Here is an 18,343-nt window from a genome sequence, read left to right as displayed (position 1 = left end):
AACAGTGATTGAGCAGAAGAATACTGCATATTAGGGCTATACATAGTTGATGTGTGAGGACATCTTAATTTTTTAACTCATGAAGGTGAGTCTTCAAAACAATACTCTTAAGCAGTAACATGTATATGCAGTGTACTTCTGAATCTGCAATACAACTTACACATCACAGAGAAGGCTAGGGATACTATTTATCCTTGTAATGTAGTGAAGTTGTTTGGAAACGTAGCAGGAAACCTGGCAGTGCACCACTGCAAAACTGTGATATTACAATGATATTGCAAGTAAAGATTTAAACTTTACCCAACATTATCTCCATATCTGGAACAATATCTCCAAAAAGGCTGTAGCAACAGCCTAAAACAGTAACAGTAAAAATACATTAATACATTAAATGCATTAATATCAACCCTAAAACACTTTCACGCCAGCTTTCAAAGTTCTTCCGACGATCCCTGAATGTAGCACGGTAGACATGAGGAAGTAGTTTAGGAGCCAAGCGAAATGAAGGGCTTTTGACTTGGGTAAACTGAATTTACACTCCACTTTCAAGGACTGGCATAAAACAGGTAAGTCGCATTTATTTTGTGGTTTTTGTGAGTCATAAAATATCAGAGCAAACTGCAGTCCAATCCTCAGCGCCTTTGTGAAGTTAGCACTGATGCTAGCTTCTGTTGGCTAATCTGGATTGTTTATTCACCTTTTCTGAAAGGACACGACGAGTTTAATATGTGAACGTGTCCCGTCTAATATCTGGTCAAATAGCGGACAGTTAGCATTACTAAAGCTTATTTCGGTTTTGGGCTAACTCATGTGATGTGCCTTCAGGTGTGTTTAACGGACATTTCGATCAGAGATGAAACTGTTTAATTTTTAAAATAGCTTCCAACTCCAGCCACACCGTGTTTGTTTATTTATGTTTACACTGTTTATTCTGGTGCATACTTTACGAGTCATTTAAGCCAGCAGGGTTTTCTTAATCTTTGTGATGGTCGACATTTTCGCTTATATTTGGAAATAGACTACAGTCAACAGGATTTATAAAGGGGTTGCATATGAAATAAAGAAGAAACCTGTTCTGCAAGTGTCTTAATGACTCTGTTATTGTACTCACATTACAATAAATCAAGCCATCCGATGGAGGATTTCATTATTATTAACATTTATTTCGAGAATAAAGTCAAAATGTGGAGATTGCATTTGTTGTTTCAAGTGCCACGGCTGTTTTACCCTGTACAATATGCCTTGTGCAGAAGAGTTGGTGAAACAACGTGATCAGCTGTGTCTTAAAAAAGAGGTAACGGAACAGGGCATTTGCATCACGGGTGTGCGACCGATAAATCTGCAACAGCTGTGTGATGCTGTCGTGTCAACATGGACCAAAGAAGAAGAATTAAGGGAATTCTAAAGGCAAATCGGTGTCTAACCCGATACCAGAAAGGTGTACCTAATAAAGCAGATGTTGAGTGTATTATCTCACTGAAATATATTGGTGTCTGTATTTTTAGGTTATAATTTCTGCAAAGACAAAATATATTTTTCTGGAAATTGAATTGCATTCAAGTGTTGATGATTAGATGTCTTTACTACCACTAATTACTACAGAAAATGATTGTTTTCGCCTGAGATAAAGAAAGCTTTTGTCAGAGTGAAAAAAGTGATTTTGTATTGCAGATTTGTTTGATCCCTGCTTGTATTTTGACATCTCTCATGTCTTTACCTCTGTGATTGAAAAGCTGAACGAGCCATGGACAACATTCAGATCCGGAAGTTTAATGATGAAGATGCTGATGTTGTGAAGGAGCTCTTCACCTTGGGGATGAGTGAGCACGTGCCTTCATCCTTTGTGCACGTTCTGAAGCAGCCGCTGACCCAGATGGTCCTCATGTGCATGTTCTGCGCTCTCCTGACCAGCTCTAAGTCCTTCTTGCTTCCCGTCTTGGCCGTCACCTTCTGCCTGGCTGGAGCCCGGCAGATGGTCGTCTACATGTTCAACAAATACATCGAATCCACGCTCAGAAAGGACCTCAACAACATCAGTGAGACCTACCTGAAAGGGAAAGACTCATGCTTTTGGGTGGCTGATAGCGATGGCCGGGTAGTGGGTTCGGTGGCTTGTCTTCCTGCTGAGGATGCTCCTGGTTGCTTGAAGCTGAAACGCATGTCGGTCCGCCGCAGTCACCGCGGGATGGGCATCGCAAAGGCTCTGTGTCGTACAGTGGCTGAATTTACTCGCGACAGGGGTTACGGAGCTGTAATACTGCAGACTTCTGTGGTGCAGACAGATGCTCAGAAGCTGTACGAGCACATGGGCTACAAAAAGATAAGAGAGTTTGTCGTTCCAGAGTTTCTTGCCAAAATCCTAAACTTCACCCTGCTTGAGTACAGACTTGATTTACAGCAGGACTGAAGAATGGACTGAATCAGATATAAACACTGACAACCATTTCAGGGCAGCAGTACAACACATTTATCTAGTTCCTCCACTCTGTGTTTTCCCAGCATGTATTTGATTGAGGCAGAAACACTCTGGACAGGTCGGGCATGGGGGGTTGAGATGGGGGCGTGTTTACTCAACACTTGTAGAGCTGGTCCAGTTGTGTTTTCTCCTGTTTCAAACACACACAAGATCGTTACTGTTTTATTTGTGTGTAAAATAGTTGGTTCCACAAAATGTTAAAGTAGAAAAACTCAGCTTTTGTTAAGGGTTTTGTGTTGATTTGTCATTTTATTTAACTTCTACATGATTTTAACAATAAATGTATACATCTGAACACAAAAGCTGCGATCACTTTTGCAGTGTTATTTCAAATCTGTTGTTTTTGCTCAGTTTGTGATGCATTGATCCAATACAGGAGATCACTAGAGGCCCTTTTAGTAACTTAGCCACAACAATCTCTGGTGTCATTAAAATATTCATAATAGTTTGGTTATAAATTTCTCTCACTGTACTTTTCTGTGTTCATAATTCTATTAATTTGGACAAGATCTTTAACATCACCAGATGTTAGCTAGGTCCAAACAATGAGAGAGCCTCCACTGTTTTTAACAGATGGCTCTACACTCTCACTGTTGCATGTCTCTCCTTACCTCCTCCATATATGTATTGAAACATTTTCTAATTTGGAATAATCTCTCCATCATCTCCTTCGACCTGTTACCACTGATTTTCAGTCCAGTTCTTATATCATTTGCCATACCTTATCCTTGACAGCCACTTTTCCACTGGTCAGGTACAAAGACTGGACTGAAAATACATGACAAAGCAGTCAATGCCGACAGAAAACTTTAAAAGAACTTTAGAAACCTTGAAGAAGTATTCCTCAAGGCCCTCTTAAAAATGTTAAGATAGTCTGGCTGCTTGGAGTAAAATATAGATAAGTGAGGGGTAGCTTAGGACTTTTGCACAGTGGTGTGTAATGTTACAGTGCATGCACTACTTCTGTTTTATCCAGAAATACACTCATATATGTACAAATCACTTAATACCTCTATGCATGGAAAACTACCTGAAGTCATCTTTATTTCTATGGTCCTCTGAGCAGAGTGTTGAGACTATAGATTGTACTGCTGGAGGCCCAAAAAGGAAGCTGACAGCTGTTCAGCCCAACAGTGTCTACTGTGGGCCAGGGGGAGGTTGTGGCTGCAGGGTGAAGAACCCAAACAGATATTTTGGGTCACTGCTTTGGTTTGAGTTTATTTTACATGCTATATGCCTCGCTGTAAATGACTACCACCTCAATGATGCTCACCTGTGTCAGGTTGTTGTTTTATTCCTTAAAAAAATAATTAAAGCTGTGAAGAGTATTTTTGTTTCATTTAAAATTTATACTTAAATTGTGATATAAGGTACTTTTGTACTTGCCTGTAATCAGGAAATAAGTACAAAATAATGCCACGATAAATAGCACAAAAATGACAGAAAAAAGCAAAATTTAAATTAAAAAGTTATTTCATTTTTTATTGATATAGCCTCAGTCTGTATGTGTTTAAACCGTGTCATCTTTGTGCTGCTGAGCTCGTTTAAATACTTGAGTTTTCATCGGGCCCCTGAGTTTGTGTCAGGCGGGCTGAGTCAGGCAGCAGCTCGGCCACCTCGAAGCGGATGTGTCCGGCCAGACCTCCATGGATGGATGTAGCCTGTCAGGGACGAAGCGGAGCAGTTAGCCGGATATTTTGACGTAAGCAGGTAGGTATTAGTGCATATTTATCATCTGACCGTCGGGGTTTTAACTCAGAATACACACACACACACCTGTCTTAAACTATAAGCTTGTGGGGTTTCTTAATATTATCTCTTGGATATTATTATTTTTATTCATTTATTGAAATTGCCAAACGAAGCTAACGAACGTTGCTGCTAGCAGCTGATCAGGGAGTGTCTGCCTGACAGCTGACAGCACCAAATGTGAGCGTTAAAATTAAGGTTTAGTATTAGTTACAGCTGTTAAAATTAAATGTTCTCACATTAAAACGACTAATAATGAAGAACATGGCAAGTGTAATGAGCCTTGCTTGCTATTAAGGCGGCTGTGTCGATATCCAATCCTAAAGGGATGATTATTCTCGGTTAAATTAAATAATCTTCTAATCCAGATTGTTTTTCTTAATTTGTCATCCAGTTTGGTTAATCTGTCGGGAGAAAATGTCCTGTAGGGCTTCAGCCACACCCATGCTGTGATTTATTGTGATTACCAGCAGAAGCAATACGCAGAAATGTATATAGTTATTATTTTAATGTGTAGTAGTATCTTAATTCTTTCCCAGTAATACATGTATAAATAAGATATCATTGTATGTCCCGATTATTGCAGCAGAATTTCAGCCTTCAGTAGATTTTATACACACTAGATGGCACCAGATTACATATGTAAACATATGGTACAGACTATAGACATGCACACTATAAATACTTTATACCAGTTTATACTAAGGGTGCTTTGTGTTTTATGCACTCAAATCCTAATTGAATGCATACAGGGTTGAAGTGCTGGCTTTACACAACTATTCAACTGATGACCTACTTTTCTTTTATGCATTGCTCAGTGATGAGACCATCCTGAATATCATTGACATGCAAGCATTACAGGCTGTAATTCCCCCAGTATTCTCCAGCAATTAGACACATTTAAAAACATTGTTTGAAAAAAGGTTTGCATGGTCACATCTGCTGTTTTAATCTCACTTCAAATAAACTTGAGTGACACTGCTCAACTACACTGATTACAATTTAAATGTATAATTCAGTGACTCAAGTAAGTCCATTAATTATGTTTGTTATTCACATAAAGATTAATAAACCAAGCTAAAAATAATCACAGTAACCTCAATATTTCCTGACCTAAAATGAACAAATTATTTATTCAATTTATTTCAGTTAGTTTCTTTTCTTTAACGTAGTGTCTCCTTTTAAAAATGGTCACCTCTAAAACTCTACCTGGATGATGCTGCAGTTTCTTTTTCAGTCGACCGTCAGCTGCTGTGTCCATATTGGCAAAATTTGTGTCATATAAGCCAAGCTTGTGCTAAATAAAAGCTGCCTTGGAGCAATAGTTATGCTCGTTTTTACCTTGTTGAGTGATATTGATTTGTTCCTCCCGGACAGACAGACAGAGGTGCAGTGTGGCTGTAATTTTCCTGCTTAAAATCCCAGAGTGTCACCTCTGTTCCTGCGTCCTTCCCGTTCGCTGGTCTGAGTGGGCTCAAAGCAGCAGCACCGCCTCTTTCTCAGTTTCTCTTCCATCATCTTCTATAAGGAGGACGAGCTTTGAATTAGACTGTCTGCTAGTCTTTAGAGAGATAAGAGGCTCCCCTTCTCTATTTCTTCCCACAAATGCCCAACACCCCCGTTTTTTGGTTCTGCCTCCATCATTTGCATAAAAGGGTGCAAAGACACTGCAGAGGTTTGTTTTGTCCCTAAACATCCCCAGCTATCCCCCAGCTGAAATATTAGTCTGTGGATTGCATATATGGCTGGTTTTTGTTGTTATCCTGGCCCATGTTTGTTGCTGAAGCTTAATATGTCCTGCATCATTTTGAAAGGAAAAATATTCTCCTCTTGAAGGCTTGGGTGCCAGCGTTTCTCATCAGCCTCTAAGCTGAAAGCTTTTACACAGAAACCCTGCAGCGCTTGCTTCCATTGCAAAGAGATGACAGCAGAGAAACAGAGATGACTGGGAGTTGAAAAGCTCCAGCCATGCAGTTAGCAGATAAAAGAACTAATCCTTGCTCTGTGATGGGCCACAGTTTTAGGCTGGACCCTAATGCAACCTCTGCTGCTTTTTGCTTACAATGTGCTGTGTTATGGAGCATCACCTGGACCTTTTGTGTTCAACCACAATGAAACAGCAGTTGATTAACTTGAACTGGTTCACCTCCCACTGGATGAAAAATGCTTAGCACCTGTTTTTTTCTTGACTTTCCCCCCCTCCCAGTTCTCACTCTAGCAGATGAAAGAAAGTGGAATGCTTTGTAATAAAAAAAAACACACAAAAAAAACCCTGGAAATCCATTATAGGCTGCAGTGCAGCGAGAAATTAGGTTTAGTGTAATTTCAGCCTTTTCTTTTGATGTATTTACGACCCCGTATGTTTTTTCTTTTTCCATTCCCTGACTGATTAATCATAACTTGAGTCAATATTATTAATTTTTACCTTAAAAGTCTGTGTTGCCGAGGCTGAAAGTAGCCTTTGATCAGTGCACTCATGATAAGAAGTAAAAAACAAGCCTGAACCTCTGCATCATCCTAAACAATGAGGGCATGCACGGGAATAATAGCTGTCTATTTTGAGAAGCATGTCTGCAGGCTTTAGGACCCAGCAGCACTGTCTGGGCCTAAACCACCCTCCCTCCTGCAGAAGCCAGCTTAGACACAGCACAGTGCAGTGCTGCCCCTCAGCTGATGCGCTCACAGCAGACCCAGCTTGGCTTTATTTTTTTCCCCCGTCTTCATATCGCTGCTGTTCGCCTTTGGCACCTTTAATCAGAGGGCTGGATTGGCAGCATCCTCCCCAGCAGAGACTTCCTGATATGGTGAAAAAAGCTCCCGCAGACTTTGGCTTGTGGGCAGCAGAGAGGCGGGACGGTGGAGTTTTGGGAGCTCGGGCTGTACTGTGAGCAATAGGAGAGGGATGGTGTGATTCTGCAAGGAGACAGAGAGGAAGAGGGAGACGCTCCGGCAGCATCACTGAACCCCACTCCCCTCTCCTCGACCCCCTTCTGTCTGGCTGACGCTCTCCCCAATAACACGCTCTTTCAGTCAAGACTGGCAGTTTTGAGTGGGGGGCTCAGCAACCAGAAATCATGTCACACACTAGGAGGAATACGTACACCCGGGTGAGTGGATATATATATACGCTCAAGGTAGTTGAATGAACGGTCTGAGTGGCGTTTAAGTTTGTCCTGCTCAGCGGGCCATTGTTTCTGTAAGGTTTCTTTGATTTGTTTCACTCTGTCATCCCCTCCTTGTCAATTCCTGCCTTCAATAGGAGGGTTTCTAATCCATTTCACTGCTGCATTCCTCTGTCTGAATTGTCGCCTCTTTGTTCGGCTCAAATGCCCCTCTGGGGCAATATCAACATTGCTGCTGCGATGTTGAGAGCTCATACCTTTGCTATGACTTGACTCTGACGACCTGTGAACTAGTAGGTAGGTAGTTGGCTCGCTTTTTGTTATCAGCTAAACACACAATCCATGAGCCCAGAAGACTTCCTGTTTGTCATCCGTGTCTGAGTCAGGCGACTTTGCTGTCAATGGGAGGGATGACATCAGTGTGTGATCTTACATGTCAGCTTACTAAGCAAAAATAGCTCCTAGACTGTATGGATTTTAACTTATATGGAGGCGGTCTGTGGCAAGCACGCATATGACAGCTTTTCTTGCTTAAATACAACATCGTGCTGACAATCAGAAAGCTACATGCGTGTTTTTCATCTTATTTCAGCTTTAAAGTCAGTGCGAGCCTTGCGTGTGTTGTAAGAGTAGAGTGGCACTAAATAATTCAGCACGCCCTCCTTGGGTCTTCTGCCTCCAGCACATGGCAAACGGTTCTAAGCAATGACTGAACATCGGTGAATACATCATTACAGACTCGTTAGCTTTCAAGTTTTCATTATGACTTCAAGTATAATCCCCTGATGGATGTGTGATTGCAGATTGTTGAGCTGTGTTGCCCTGTGAAGCCATGTAGACTGAAGTGATTTGACGTTTTAAGTAAAAGCTTCAAGGACTCAGCTGTGACGTAGAAACTGTGGAAGCATCATTTATTGCTCATGACTAGTTAAAATGTCTCGCTCCATGTTGGTCATGAATTATAAGAGGAGTTAATTCGACTTTAAACAATTAAGGGGATCCAGGCTTTGAATAAAAGCTGCCACTTAAGTGAATATCAGCAGTGACTGTCTGACTTTATGTGTGAGGAGCTATGGTTGTTTATAATAAAGATACATGTATGTAACTTTCATTCAGTGTGAGGTGAGTGCCTTTAAATCATTGAAACACCAACTTTATACTTAAATATGTTTTTCAAGCCAGGATTTTATGACCATTAAAATTCTTGGAGTGATTGTGCAAAGCGCTCCTTACTTTACAGCATTCCAATGTATACTTTGCAAAGTTTCAGTGACCTTACATTAGGGTACTGATTGTCTAAGACCTTTAGGCATGTGGTTTAACCAGATTTTATGTTTTAATGTTTTCATGAATACTGAAACTCAAGAATAATGCACAATGTAGTGGAAGCTTCATGCTTTATGTGGAGCAGATGATCAGATTAGATTTTGAAGACCTAAAAGCTAACAAGTTCAAACTTATACCAAATATGTAGTACGGTAAGCCACATGTTTGAATAAAGGGGTTTCCTTGAACGCATGAAATTATAATCCAGTTAACAAAATGTGTGTCTTGGTCCATAAATCACATCAACTGTTTTTGAAGCTTTTGCTATCTGAAGAACAAATGGCAGTCCAGTGTACTTGTGTTGATTTCTTTTGAAGAGAGTAGACACCTGTTCATAATACGTTTTGCCTTTATTGAGGACCTTCACTGTAGACTTAGACGCCACTTTAATCACCATGCAGGCCAGAGAGGACATTAACTGAGGCTCACTAAAACAGGACTGGAAAACTTGTTCAGCTGGTGTTAACTGTTTGGACATTTTTGGAGCGAGTGTGTCACAGAAAACAAGAAGTAAAGTCAAATGTTTGAGGTTTATGTTTAGAACTAGAATGACCATAATGTACATTTGTGTTCAGAAATTTACATCGACTCATTGTGGACATACATGTCACAGGGCTTTGAATTATTTCTTTAAATTGTTCTTTTTGCAGAGTGGAATAATTGTACAGCATACATCTTCATTGACTTTAAAAGCAAGAACTGGGAACACAAGTTTAAATTTATTTTGGACTTTCTCTATTCCACACAGGGCAAAAAAAGTTACAACCACCTCCAGTTTGGTTAAATGTCCCTTAGCAGGTTGCACCTTGACCAGGTGCTTTGGCTGAATATTTGACAACATTTCTTGGAAAAATTGGTAGAGTTCATTTACATTTTAAACTGGTTTATTGCCTTCCTTTTGGGAAAGCTGTTCCAGAAACTTAATGTCAGCCTGCTTTTTTTAAATTCCAAACCAGTTTTGATGTGTGTTTGAGATGATTGTCCTGTTAGAATACTGTGTTCAAGTTTCAACCGTAGCTGTTGATTTGAGGTGAAGTTGAAGGATTTGGAGGTAGTCCTCTTCCTTCATTGTTCCATTCACTTTTTTCAGTGTACCAGTACCACTGTCAGCAGAACAGCCCCAGAGCATGATGCTACAGTTGGTACAGTGTACTTAGGTTTGAAAACCTCACCTTTACTCTTTCAAACATACCTTTTGTCGTGACCAAATAGTGCTGTCTTTGTTCTGTCTGACCAAAAAACCTTTCTCCAGAATTAGTTTGATTTATTAATGTGGGCAGCTACAAATTTAAATCAAGCTTAAAGGTGTTGATTTTACACAGGCCCAATGTGTAGTGGATTTGAAGCAGAGGTTTCTTTCTTGGGTGGCACAAAAGATGGCTCTTAGTCCATTGCAACGTGAAACTGGCAGACTCAGAGACCCGATACTGACACGGTACAGAGGGAACTTAGACAGGAGATGTGGGACCAGGGCAGGCACCGAGACACAGACTAGACACTAAACAGAGGGAGCACAGAAATCAAACCTAGGAACTAGCAAATCTTAATAAGAATTAATCAGAAACATAAGCAACTCTTAATCAAAACAAAAACACTGAGTCAGCAGTCCCAGGACCATGACAGATGCTGGTGTTCCTGTAGTTTTCAGCTCATGGCAGGCTTGAGCCTTGGTGGTTCCTGGGTTGATCCTAACCAATTTTCCCACAACTGATGATAACAGTTTAGGTCTTTTTCCAGACAAAGGCAGAGTGGTGACTCATCCAAATAACATCGGGATCATCAGGTCAAGCAATTGTACTCATTCTTCGATCTTCACTGAGTTTGTTCGACTTTAATACTGTGCCTATATGACTATTGGGCAGTCCAGTGAGATGCAGACAAAGCAAAACTATCAGTTCCTGTCAGTCATGATCGCTAACGACAAGTTAATAGGGCTTGGCATTATCAAGTTAAAAGACACAGACCTCTTTTTAGAACCTTCATCACCACTTGTTACCAGATTTGAGCGAGTTTATGTATATATTTAAGGCTGTATACTTTTCAACATGCGTAGATTACAGTTATTCCAAAATAAACTAGATAAAAAACTTGTGCACGCAACTCTTGTTTGTTAAAGTCAGTAAAGATGTACGATGTACTATCATTCCACTCTGAAAATGAACACTTCTAAGAAATCATTAAAAGCCCCAAATTAACATAACAGCACAGCTTCTTGCAGCAGTAGTGACAGCAGAGGATACAGTGTCTGTCGAAGAGTCTTCATGCTATAGGTGTTTTTCTGTTTTTGGTTAAACTTTCACAAAGGTTTTTGTGTAGTTTAACCTTTAAGTTAAACAGCAACACATAGACAGTGTGTGTTTAGCTGAAGCAGAGAATGATATCTGCTCCTCTCTGCACTGTTCTGCTGAGTCACCATCAATTCTAGGACATTGCTCTGTAAATTGGGTTATGCAGTATTATTTGATTACAAAATATTGTAGCTGAAGCCAATTTGAAAACGTTCTTGTGTGCATTTTGTTCTTCACACATCCAAATTGCATTGTGACGTCTCAGGTGTTTGTTGCCATGGAATTACCATAAAGTTTGCCTCCTCAGCTAGAAAGAAAGAGCAGTGCTGTTCAAGCGTGCACTGACATTTAGAGAGAGCAGCATCAGGATGAGGCCTGGTCCTCTGTCCCTCAAAGGTGAGCCACTGTGTCTCATAAAAGCACCCGCTGTTGTATCACCCAACCAACCCTAATCCCTGAGCTAATCGGTCTTTGCTACAGTCACACAGTGATTGAAAACAGCAACTTGACCAAAAATTACTATTAACATGTGCAATCATCTTGCAATATTGTTGCCTGTTAAGGTCGGCAACCACGCCTGTGACCACTCGCGGTCAGTTACTCTCTTCTAAGGGTCTTAGGTGCATCAGGAGTGCAAGAAAATAACAATAAGACTGAGTCAGTTTGCTGTCAGTCTGCTATCAGATTAAATTGGGTTAAGTTGGTAGTTACATGCAGTTGTTTGTTATAATGTGATGATTAACTGTGATAAATTGGGGAAAATCACAATTTCAAATTCATTTGAACTTTTTATTTTATTTTTATTTTTTAAAGAAATTCAGACGTTCCCTCACAAATTGTGACAGAGTTTCTGCATGACTATGATTTAACTGCAAAAGGACACAAGTGTTTGGCGACCTTACTTTTATATAGAAATATAACCAGAACACAACCAGTTCAGTCATCTTGACAATCTATTGAATGTGAAACATCAATTTTTTGCAAACCTTTGCCAACACAATGTGGAAAATGGTTCTTTCAAAGTAAACTAAACAGTAGCATTTAACATAAATACATTAACCTAAATCTAATGCTAAACATTAAATACCTCTTAATACCACTCAAACTAAATCACCTGTGATGTTGAGCTGATTATAAATGCCTGTTTTAACAGCCCAGGTCTGTGTTTTCTTTCCTCATCCCACCCAGACCACCAGCAGTGGCAGCAGCAGGATGAGCTCAGACGGGGGCGGGCGGCCCGTCAAAGTGGGCTCCCTGGTGGAGGTGATTGGGAAGGGGCAGCGTGGCACAGTGGCCTACATCGGGACCACCCTCTTTGCCTCTGGAAAATGGGTGGGGGTCATCCTGGATGAAGCCAAGGGCAAAAATGACGGCACCGTACAGGGAAAGCGTTACTTCACCTGTGAAGAGAATCATGGGATTTTTGTGAGACAGTCACAGGTAAATACAGGTGTATTAAGTAAATGTCTTTACCCCAGTTATTTTTTTTAACACATAAGAGATTTTGTTTTCCTTTTATGTGGCACAGTGTGCTGTGTGTGTGGGCTGATATTTTCCTTTATTGTCTTCTGTGGTGCTTTTGGTTTTTGTTGCTTCGGGGTCTTTGGTTATTCTTTTTGATCTGCAACAGCTCCGAGTTTCTCTCCCTCAAAATTCTGCATAATGTGACCATAATTCAACTATAAATCAGAACTCTCACAATGTATTCAGGCATCCCTTTATGACTCAGCTCAGCAAAATAACTCTGTTTTACACAATCAAAGGTTTGCAGGCATAGAAATAAAACAAATACAAACTGATGACTTCTTTTCTTGTGTTTGTTTATAATTTCCTTCAAAATATACATACACAGACCAGTTCCATGTTTGGGTTTAAATTTAAAAAATGTATTTATCCTGCAAAAGTCTTTCTGAAATATTATACTGGCTAAGGTTATGGACCTGTGATTATTACGATGGCTTACTTTACCTGTTTTATCCTTCATAAGTAGCGCTAAGAGAATAGGCCACACTGAGTCTGGCAATAAATAAATAAATCTGTTTGGGAGGAGCAAGTTTACAGTGAGGTTTATGTTAATCATATGACTGTAATCTACATCTCTAGGGTTGCCAACCTAATGTGGAACTGGACTGTTACTACTAAAAAGAAAAAGTCAAAAGATTGGAAGAAATGGTACCTGCAGGATATCTCTTATGTGCGGGCTCACAATAATAAACAGTCAGTGTAATGTAACTTGCAGTATTGTCATATCGGTCTTTGTGACTGTCAGTTTAATTCTATTTGTTTTAGTGCTGGGACAAGCACCATTTTACGGTAGCTTATTATGATCAAATTACACAAAGTTGTTGCAGTCATCAAATCAGAACGAGATGTCTACATTGCTGAATCCAAACACATCAATCACTCTTTGGCTGCTCGTCAAATCCATCCACTTCAGGGCTAAAAAATCATTACCAATTAATGTGATGGTGGTTGTACTTAAATGTTAGCAGAGAACAGTTTATACTTTGTGTGTTCTGTTACAGTTACCAGTAACTGTTAAAGCTTTTTACCTTTTGACTGTGCTGAAAAAAAGTGATACGAATTTAATGCTAAAAAGAAACATCAAACCTATGTAGAATTACACGTTTATGCATAAGATTCAGCTTTACTGTAGATTAGCAGTTGTGTCACTAATCCTCTTCAGCGTGTCTCCTGCTTGGCTTAAAAGGCTCGCTTGTGCCTCTTCTTCTCTGTCACCTCTTTCATTTAACAGCAGCACTCACAGTTGTGTTTTTGGAAGACATGACTAAACGTCTCTCTCCCGCTGTCTCAGATCCAGCTGGTAGATGATGGGGCAGACACAACGTCTCCTGAGACACCTGAGCCCGGCACTGGCAAGGTTCCCAAACGAGGTGAGAACGCACACACACATCCAGATGGTCATATTTGCAGGTCGTCTTTAGTATTCTGCTGGTACTGCTTTATCAGTAAAATTAAAAAAAATGCCCAAACACAGTAAAATCCAGTCTATCCTGTCCTTATAGAGCCTGATAGTAAGTGTGCATGCCATATTTGAAACCAATAAGCAGGGTTTATTCTCACCTGCTCTCCTGCTGTAGTTTAGATAGACAGCTGAAGATCTAAGATATAAAAGCACTTTGGTACATTTAGTATCTTATTACAGGGATGCTGCCTGGTTTTACTTATGTGATGAGTGAATAACAAGTAAAAATTGTGGATTTGAATCCCACGTACGGTAAGTTAGCCACCACCAGATGTCAAAATCTTTATCGGTGGTTGTTTTAAAGTGCTTTATAGATAAAGGTGATGATCATGCCACAGTTTAAACAATAGCTGTGTCTTTATTTAAGAGTACTTTGCTATATCTTGAGCCACCCCTCATATCTTTGTATTTGTCTTCTAAGGAGCCCGACTTTTTTGCAAATCTTTTGAGCAGTAGTTCTCCAAACGTCATTTCTCTGGCTGTTTTCAGAGGAATGTTTTTATATATTTATTTTTTTAAAGTCACGTAACACTGACCCGTAAATCGCTCAAGCATAAAAAAGGCACTTAACTTGTGTCTATGTCTCTACGCATTACAGATAACTTGGCACAGAACAAACTTTAAATTCCCATTTTATGCATGTTGTTACTAACAGCCTGTCACAAGAACATGTAATGTGCTCCACTTCTTGAATCTATATAAAATGTTAAAGATAACATAGTTTAACAGGCATAAAATTGATTTTTTTTGCACAAATAAGGTGATTTCGAAAGACTTATTAGCTGAAAACTTGGTGTGTAGCATGTCCTTAGAAAAATTAGGAAACTGGATAAATGAAGGACAAAAGAAGTGGCAGGTCTAAAAAACATAAAACGATCTACAGCAGATTAACATTACGAGGAAATATGTTATCATGTCATGTCTTATCAAGTGAGGGAATTATGAATGTGGATCCCAATGTGGATTTGAGATCTTAACACACACATATGTGGATAACACATTATTTTCTCCCCACTAAACTCGTGATGTTTCAGTGGTAAACACTTTTTTTGTGAGATTTTTGATGGACATCTGGGCCATGAAAAGGCAGATTAAATGAGACTGGACAGTTGATTCAGATGTAACCTGGCAACAAGACACTTTTTCATTTAAAGCAGTGACGCGAAGAAAAGGCCTTGAAACGCTGAGTGCTTCTGTAAATGCTGCTATGCACCAAAATGCAAAGGGAAAGATGAGCAGTAAGTGTAGCTGACAGGTATAAGTAATAACATTCAAAAGGCTCCAGTCTATTTAGGTGAGCTACTTTTTTTTTACACCCCATAAATATATTTAAAAAATGTCTGTCTCTTGTTCTGGTACCTTTTTCAGTGAGTTTTATATCCACTCTGGCTTTACCGTTATCCATTCAATGTTATTGAATTCTTATAACATGCCTTCCCAAGTCTTCCCATATTACATCTTCATATCTTCAAATATATTCAGCCACTGTGGGTCTCAACTTTACAGTTTTCTCTTGTTTTGCCTGTTGTTGCTAATTTGCGGCAAGGCACATTGTACACATTGTAATTTTACCTCTGCCTTATTGCCAATATTTTCTTATTTTTAAACATGAAGGGCCTCCAAGACACAAATGAAATCAATCAGCCAACTGAAAACAAGAAAATATCGGCATTGGAACATCCGGTTCTGTCGCCCTTTCATAATAATCTCTGACACGCAAGTTTGTAAACCACAATCACATTTCTATTAGTTTTATTTTGTGTGAGTGGAAGAAAGAGACATTATTCAGATTATTACTATTACACAAATCTTCCAGGATGCAGATTTTTGTCTCTCTTACCTGCTGCTGCAGCCATTATGTGAGTTAGGGCCTTTAATTTGGAACTCTGCCAGCCTGAAAGCCAGAAAGAAAAGTTATTGTCTTACGATCTGGCTTTTGTCTGAAAGTAAATGGGGCTCTGAAAGTGACGGTGAGATCACCAGCATGCAAATAACACTTTCCCTCAATAACTTGAGTAGGGAAAAAAGGGCATGGAGAAGTGAATTTTAAATAAGGGTGCATACAGGTTTCAACAGCTGCCAGTCAGGTTTGACCATCTGGTGAATGAACAATAAATTATGTTGACTCTGTTTGCGCCATAGCCTGCTGTGGGACTTTTATAACTCTTAAAGATTTTTATCTTAATGTTCTGGGAATGTGTTTCTTCTTTATCTCGTCAGAAATCCTGGAGTCAGCCAAGTCTGCTAAACTGGTGAGTCAGATAACGCTGCACTGTGACGCAAAGTTTGCAGGAAAGCCGAGGCAAACGTGCCGCCTGACACCTGAATACACACACACCCACACTGCACGTACACACATTCATGCATACAGACTTCCACCTGCACACACACACACACACACTCACACATAGACGTACTAAAGTAAGTGCTATGTGTTGGTGTTTATTGTTTGGCGATTTGCACTCTGCAGGGAGATTCATATGTGAGATATTTAATTTATTTCTGACGGCTGCTGTTTTGTTAGGTTTTGTTAGGATCAGGTGTTTGGGGAAAGTGCCTGCAGTAGATTAACATTTAATTTGGCTTCATCATAGCATGGCTGGGAATTTAAAAGGTGATTCCTACATGAAACTAGTGTAACATAACACTGTGATGTGGTAATTAGTTTTAATTTACAATAAAAAAAATAAAGTAATGGGATTATTAAACAATATGCAATATTATATGAGGCTCTTGCATATTTACATCTGTAAATATTTCCATTTAATTCATCTTAATGCAATTACAGTTTAATCTGAGTTTACCAAATTCAGAAATGTGCTAAACCAAATTGTAGCTCTAGAGCTGAATGAGTTATCTCTGTCCAGTAGAGGGCGCCGTTTACTCACGTAAGTCCAGTGTTACTCTGCATGTTTGGTAGACACTAAGAAAAATGTAGAAAGAATCCAGCACATCAGAGCCATGACTCAGGAGTAAAAAAGCACTGATCTAACTAATAATTTATTTAGTGTGCTTGACTTTTGCCTTCACGTCAAACTGACACTTAAATCCATTGCAGTAATTTTTCATAGGAATTGTTATATGTTTTAATAGAAATCTGGTGCTGAAGAGAAGTATACTGGTTAAATTTACCTTAAACCTGCAGTCTGTTAATATGGTGTGAGTTCACTTTTGATGAAAAGAGCAAAAGCAAACATGGTTTATGGATGTGACTATAGTGATGTATGGATATCTGGATTTAAAGGAATTTTGAGAAGTTTTGGGTTTGAATTAAACTTTAAAGTTGTACACATCAAGGAAAAAAAAATCTCTTTGCTGTTAAAGGTTAATCCACTGACAGTCCTGGATTCAAATGTCAGCATTTTGAGAGAATCTTTGCACAGGGAATAACCTGTAATGATAAGTTCACTCTGTCAAGTGGAAACCAGAACGGAGGCATTTGATTTAAAAAGTATATTCCAAATTAGTCACATTTAAATGACTTTTTTCTATGACCAGATATGTTGTTTTATTTATGCAAATTGTACGGTCATTGTAAAAAGAAAGTTAACTGTAAGGTTTCATGTATGAGGACATAATGAAAATAATCTGGTCCTTAGTAAGTGATAAAGTGAAAACAGTCACTTCAGGTTTTTGTTGCTGTTGGTGGATTTACAAGGTACTGAATCATGGGGTGTGCTTCTGTTTTTCACAGGCTGCTTCTGATTTTTCACTCAGTTTTTGTTAAATATATTACAATTTGTACTGTGTCCTGTTTATTGTTCATCTCAGGTTGTGTTGATCTAATTTTAATACCTGGTAATGACCAGATAATCTTTTATGTCCTAATATGTAAAACCTTACCCTTGAAAGAAGTAGTACTTCATGTTTACATATACTGTATTTGTAGGATCTCATTGTTTCCATTTTTATTGCTTGTGTCATAGAAAATGGAAGAATAATTTTTTTTGTTGACCAGCCATGGGAGAATGGCTCAAATTATTTTAATAATAGGCAATGAAAATATTTTTACACGAAAGTGTAGTTTAATGTGTTTTTAATGTGGAGAAAATGAACAAAATGAGAATGAAGAAGTGAGTATGAAGAGATTTGTGTTTGTGAAAGTTATTGAGGTCCAACACACAGGTCCAAACCACCACAGTTCCCATCACCTCTGGCATGCTGCTGACAAACTCCTGATCTTTAACCTTCACCCTCCCTCCCTCCTCCTTCCTTTCCTCGTCTCCTTACCTCCTTTGACCGACGCAGCGAGGAGTGAAACCCAAAAAGGTGCTGCATGTTTCTCTAACCTCGGTACAGTGGTAATGTTATGATGATGACCGTAGTAACCGTGGTAACCGTGGCTCTGAATGGCCTCGCTGCTGCATGGCAACAGAGCCTCACCCCTCATTTTACC

The 18,343-nt window shown here is 39.4% G+C and overlaps 2 protein-coding genes and 1 long non-coding RNA gene across 11 annotated transcripts in view; 2 read left to right on the top strand and 1 right to left on the bottom strand.

Moving 5' to 3' along the window:
- The first annotated feature begins 428 nt into the window (after positions 1–428).
- nat8 (N-acetyltransferase 8) lies at positions 429–3,567 on the top strand. The gene is made up of 2 exons (XM_085441009.1): positions 429–566; positions 1,734–3,567. The coding sequence occupies exon 2, from the start codon at positions 1,745–1,747 to the stop codon at positions 2,405–2,407; it is 663 nt and encodes a 220-aa protein (XP_085297135.1). The 5' UTR covers positions 429–566; positions 1,734–1,744; the 3' UTR covers positions 2,408–3,567.
- Positions 2,079–5,846, bottom strand: LOC146686014 (uncharacterized). The gene is made up of 3 exons (XR_014916668.1): positions 5,435–5,846; positions 3,750–4,137; positions 2,079–3,640 (listed from the first exon to the last, which is right to left on the bottom strand). It is a non-coding gene; the product is annotated as an uncharacterized LOC146686014 (long non-coding RNA).
- The window catches only part of LOC146686013 (dynactin subunit 1-like), a 32,921-nt gene continuing 18,699 nt past the window's right edge, over positions 4,122–18,343 (top strand). For 2 of the 9 annotated variants that reach the window (XM_085440994.1, XM_085440993.1), the window contains exons 1-5: positions 6,933–7,332; positions 12,150–12,401; positions 13,777–13,855; positions 16,168–16,199; positions 18,196–18,240. In XM_085440994.1, the coding sequence (XP_085297120.1) occupies positions 7,300–7,332; positions 12,150–12,401; positions 13,777–13,855; positions 16,168–16,199; positions 18,196–18,240 (441 nt within the window). In that variant the 5' untranslated portion in view covers positions 6,933–7,299. Of the gene's footprint in view, positions 4,187–6,931; positions 7,333–12,149; positions 12,402–13,776; positions 13,856–16,167; positions 16,200–18,195; positions 18,241–18,343 lie in introns of those variants that run through there. The other 7 variants (XM_085440999.1, XM_085440997.1, XM_085440998.1 and 4 more) reach the window with 6 other exon arrangements.

The sequence above is a fragment of the Copadichromis virginalis genome, linkage group LG19 (assembly GCF_057382275.1).
Source record: "Copadichromis virginalis isolate Kocher_CV1m ecotype Utaka linkage group LG19, C_Virginalis_male_GT1.1, whole genome shotgun sequence".
Lineage (NCBI taxonomy): Eukaryota > Metazoa > Chordata > Actinopteri > Cichliformes > Cichlidae > Copadichromis > Copadichromis virginalis.
Note: the sequence above shows the minus strand (reverse complement) of the source record. Positions and strands in the feature narration are given on the sequence as shown.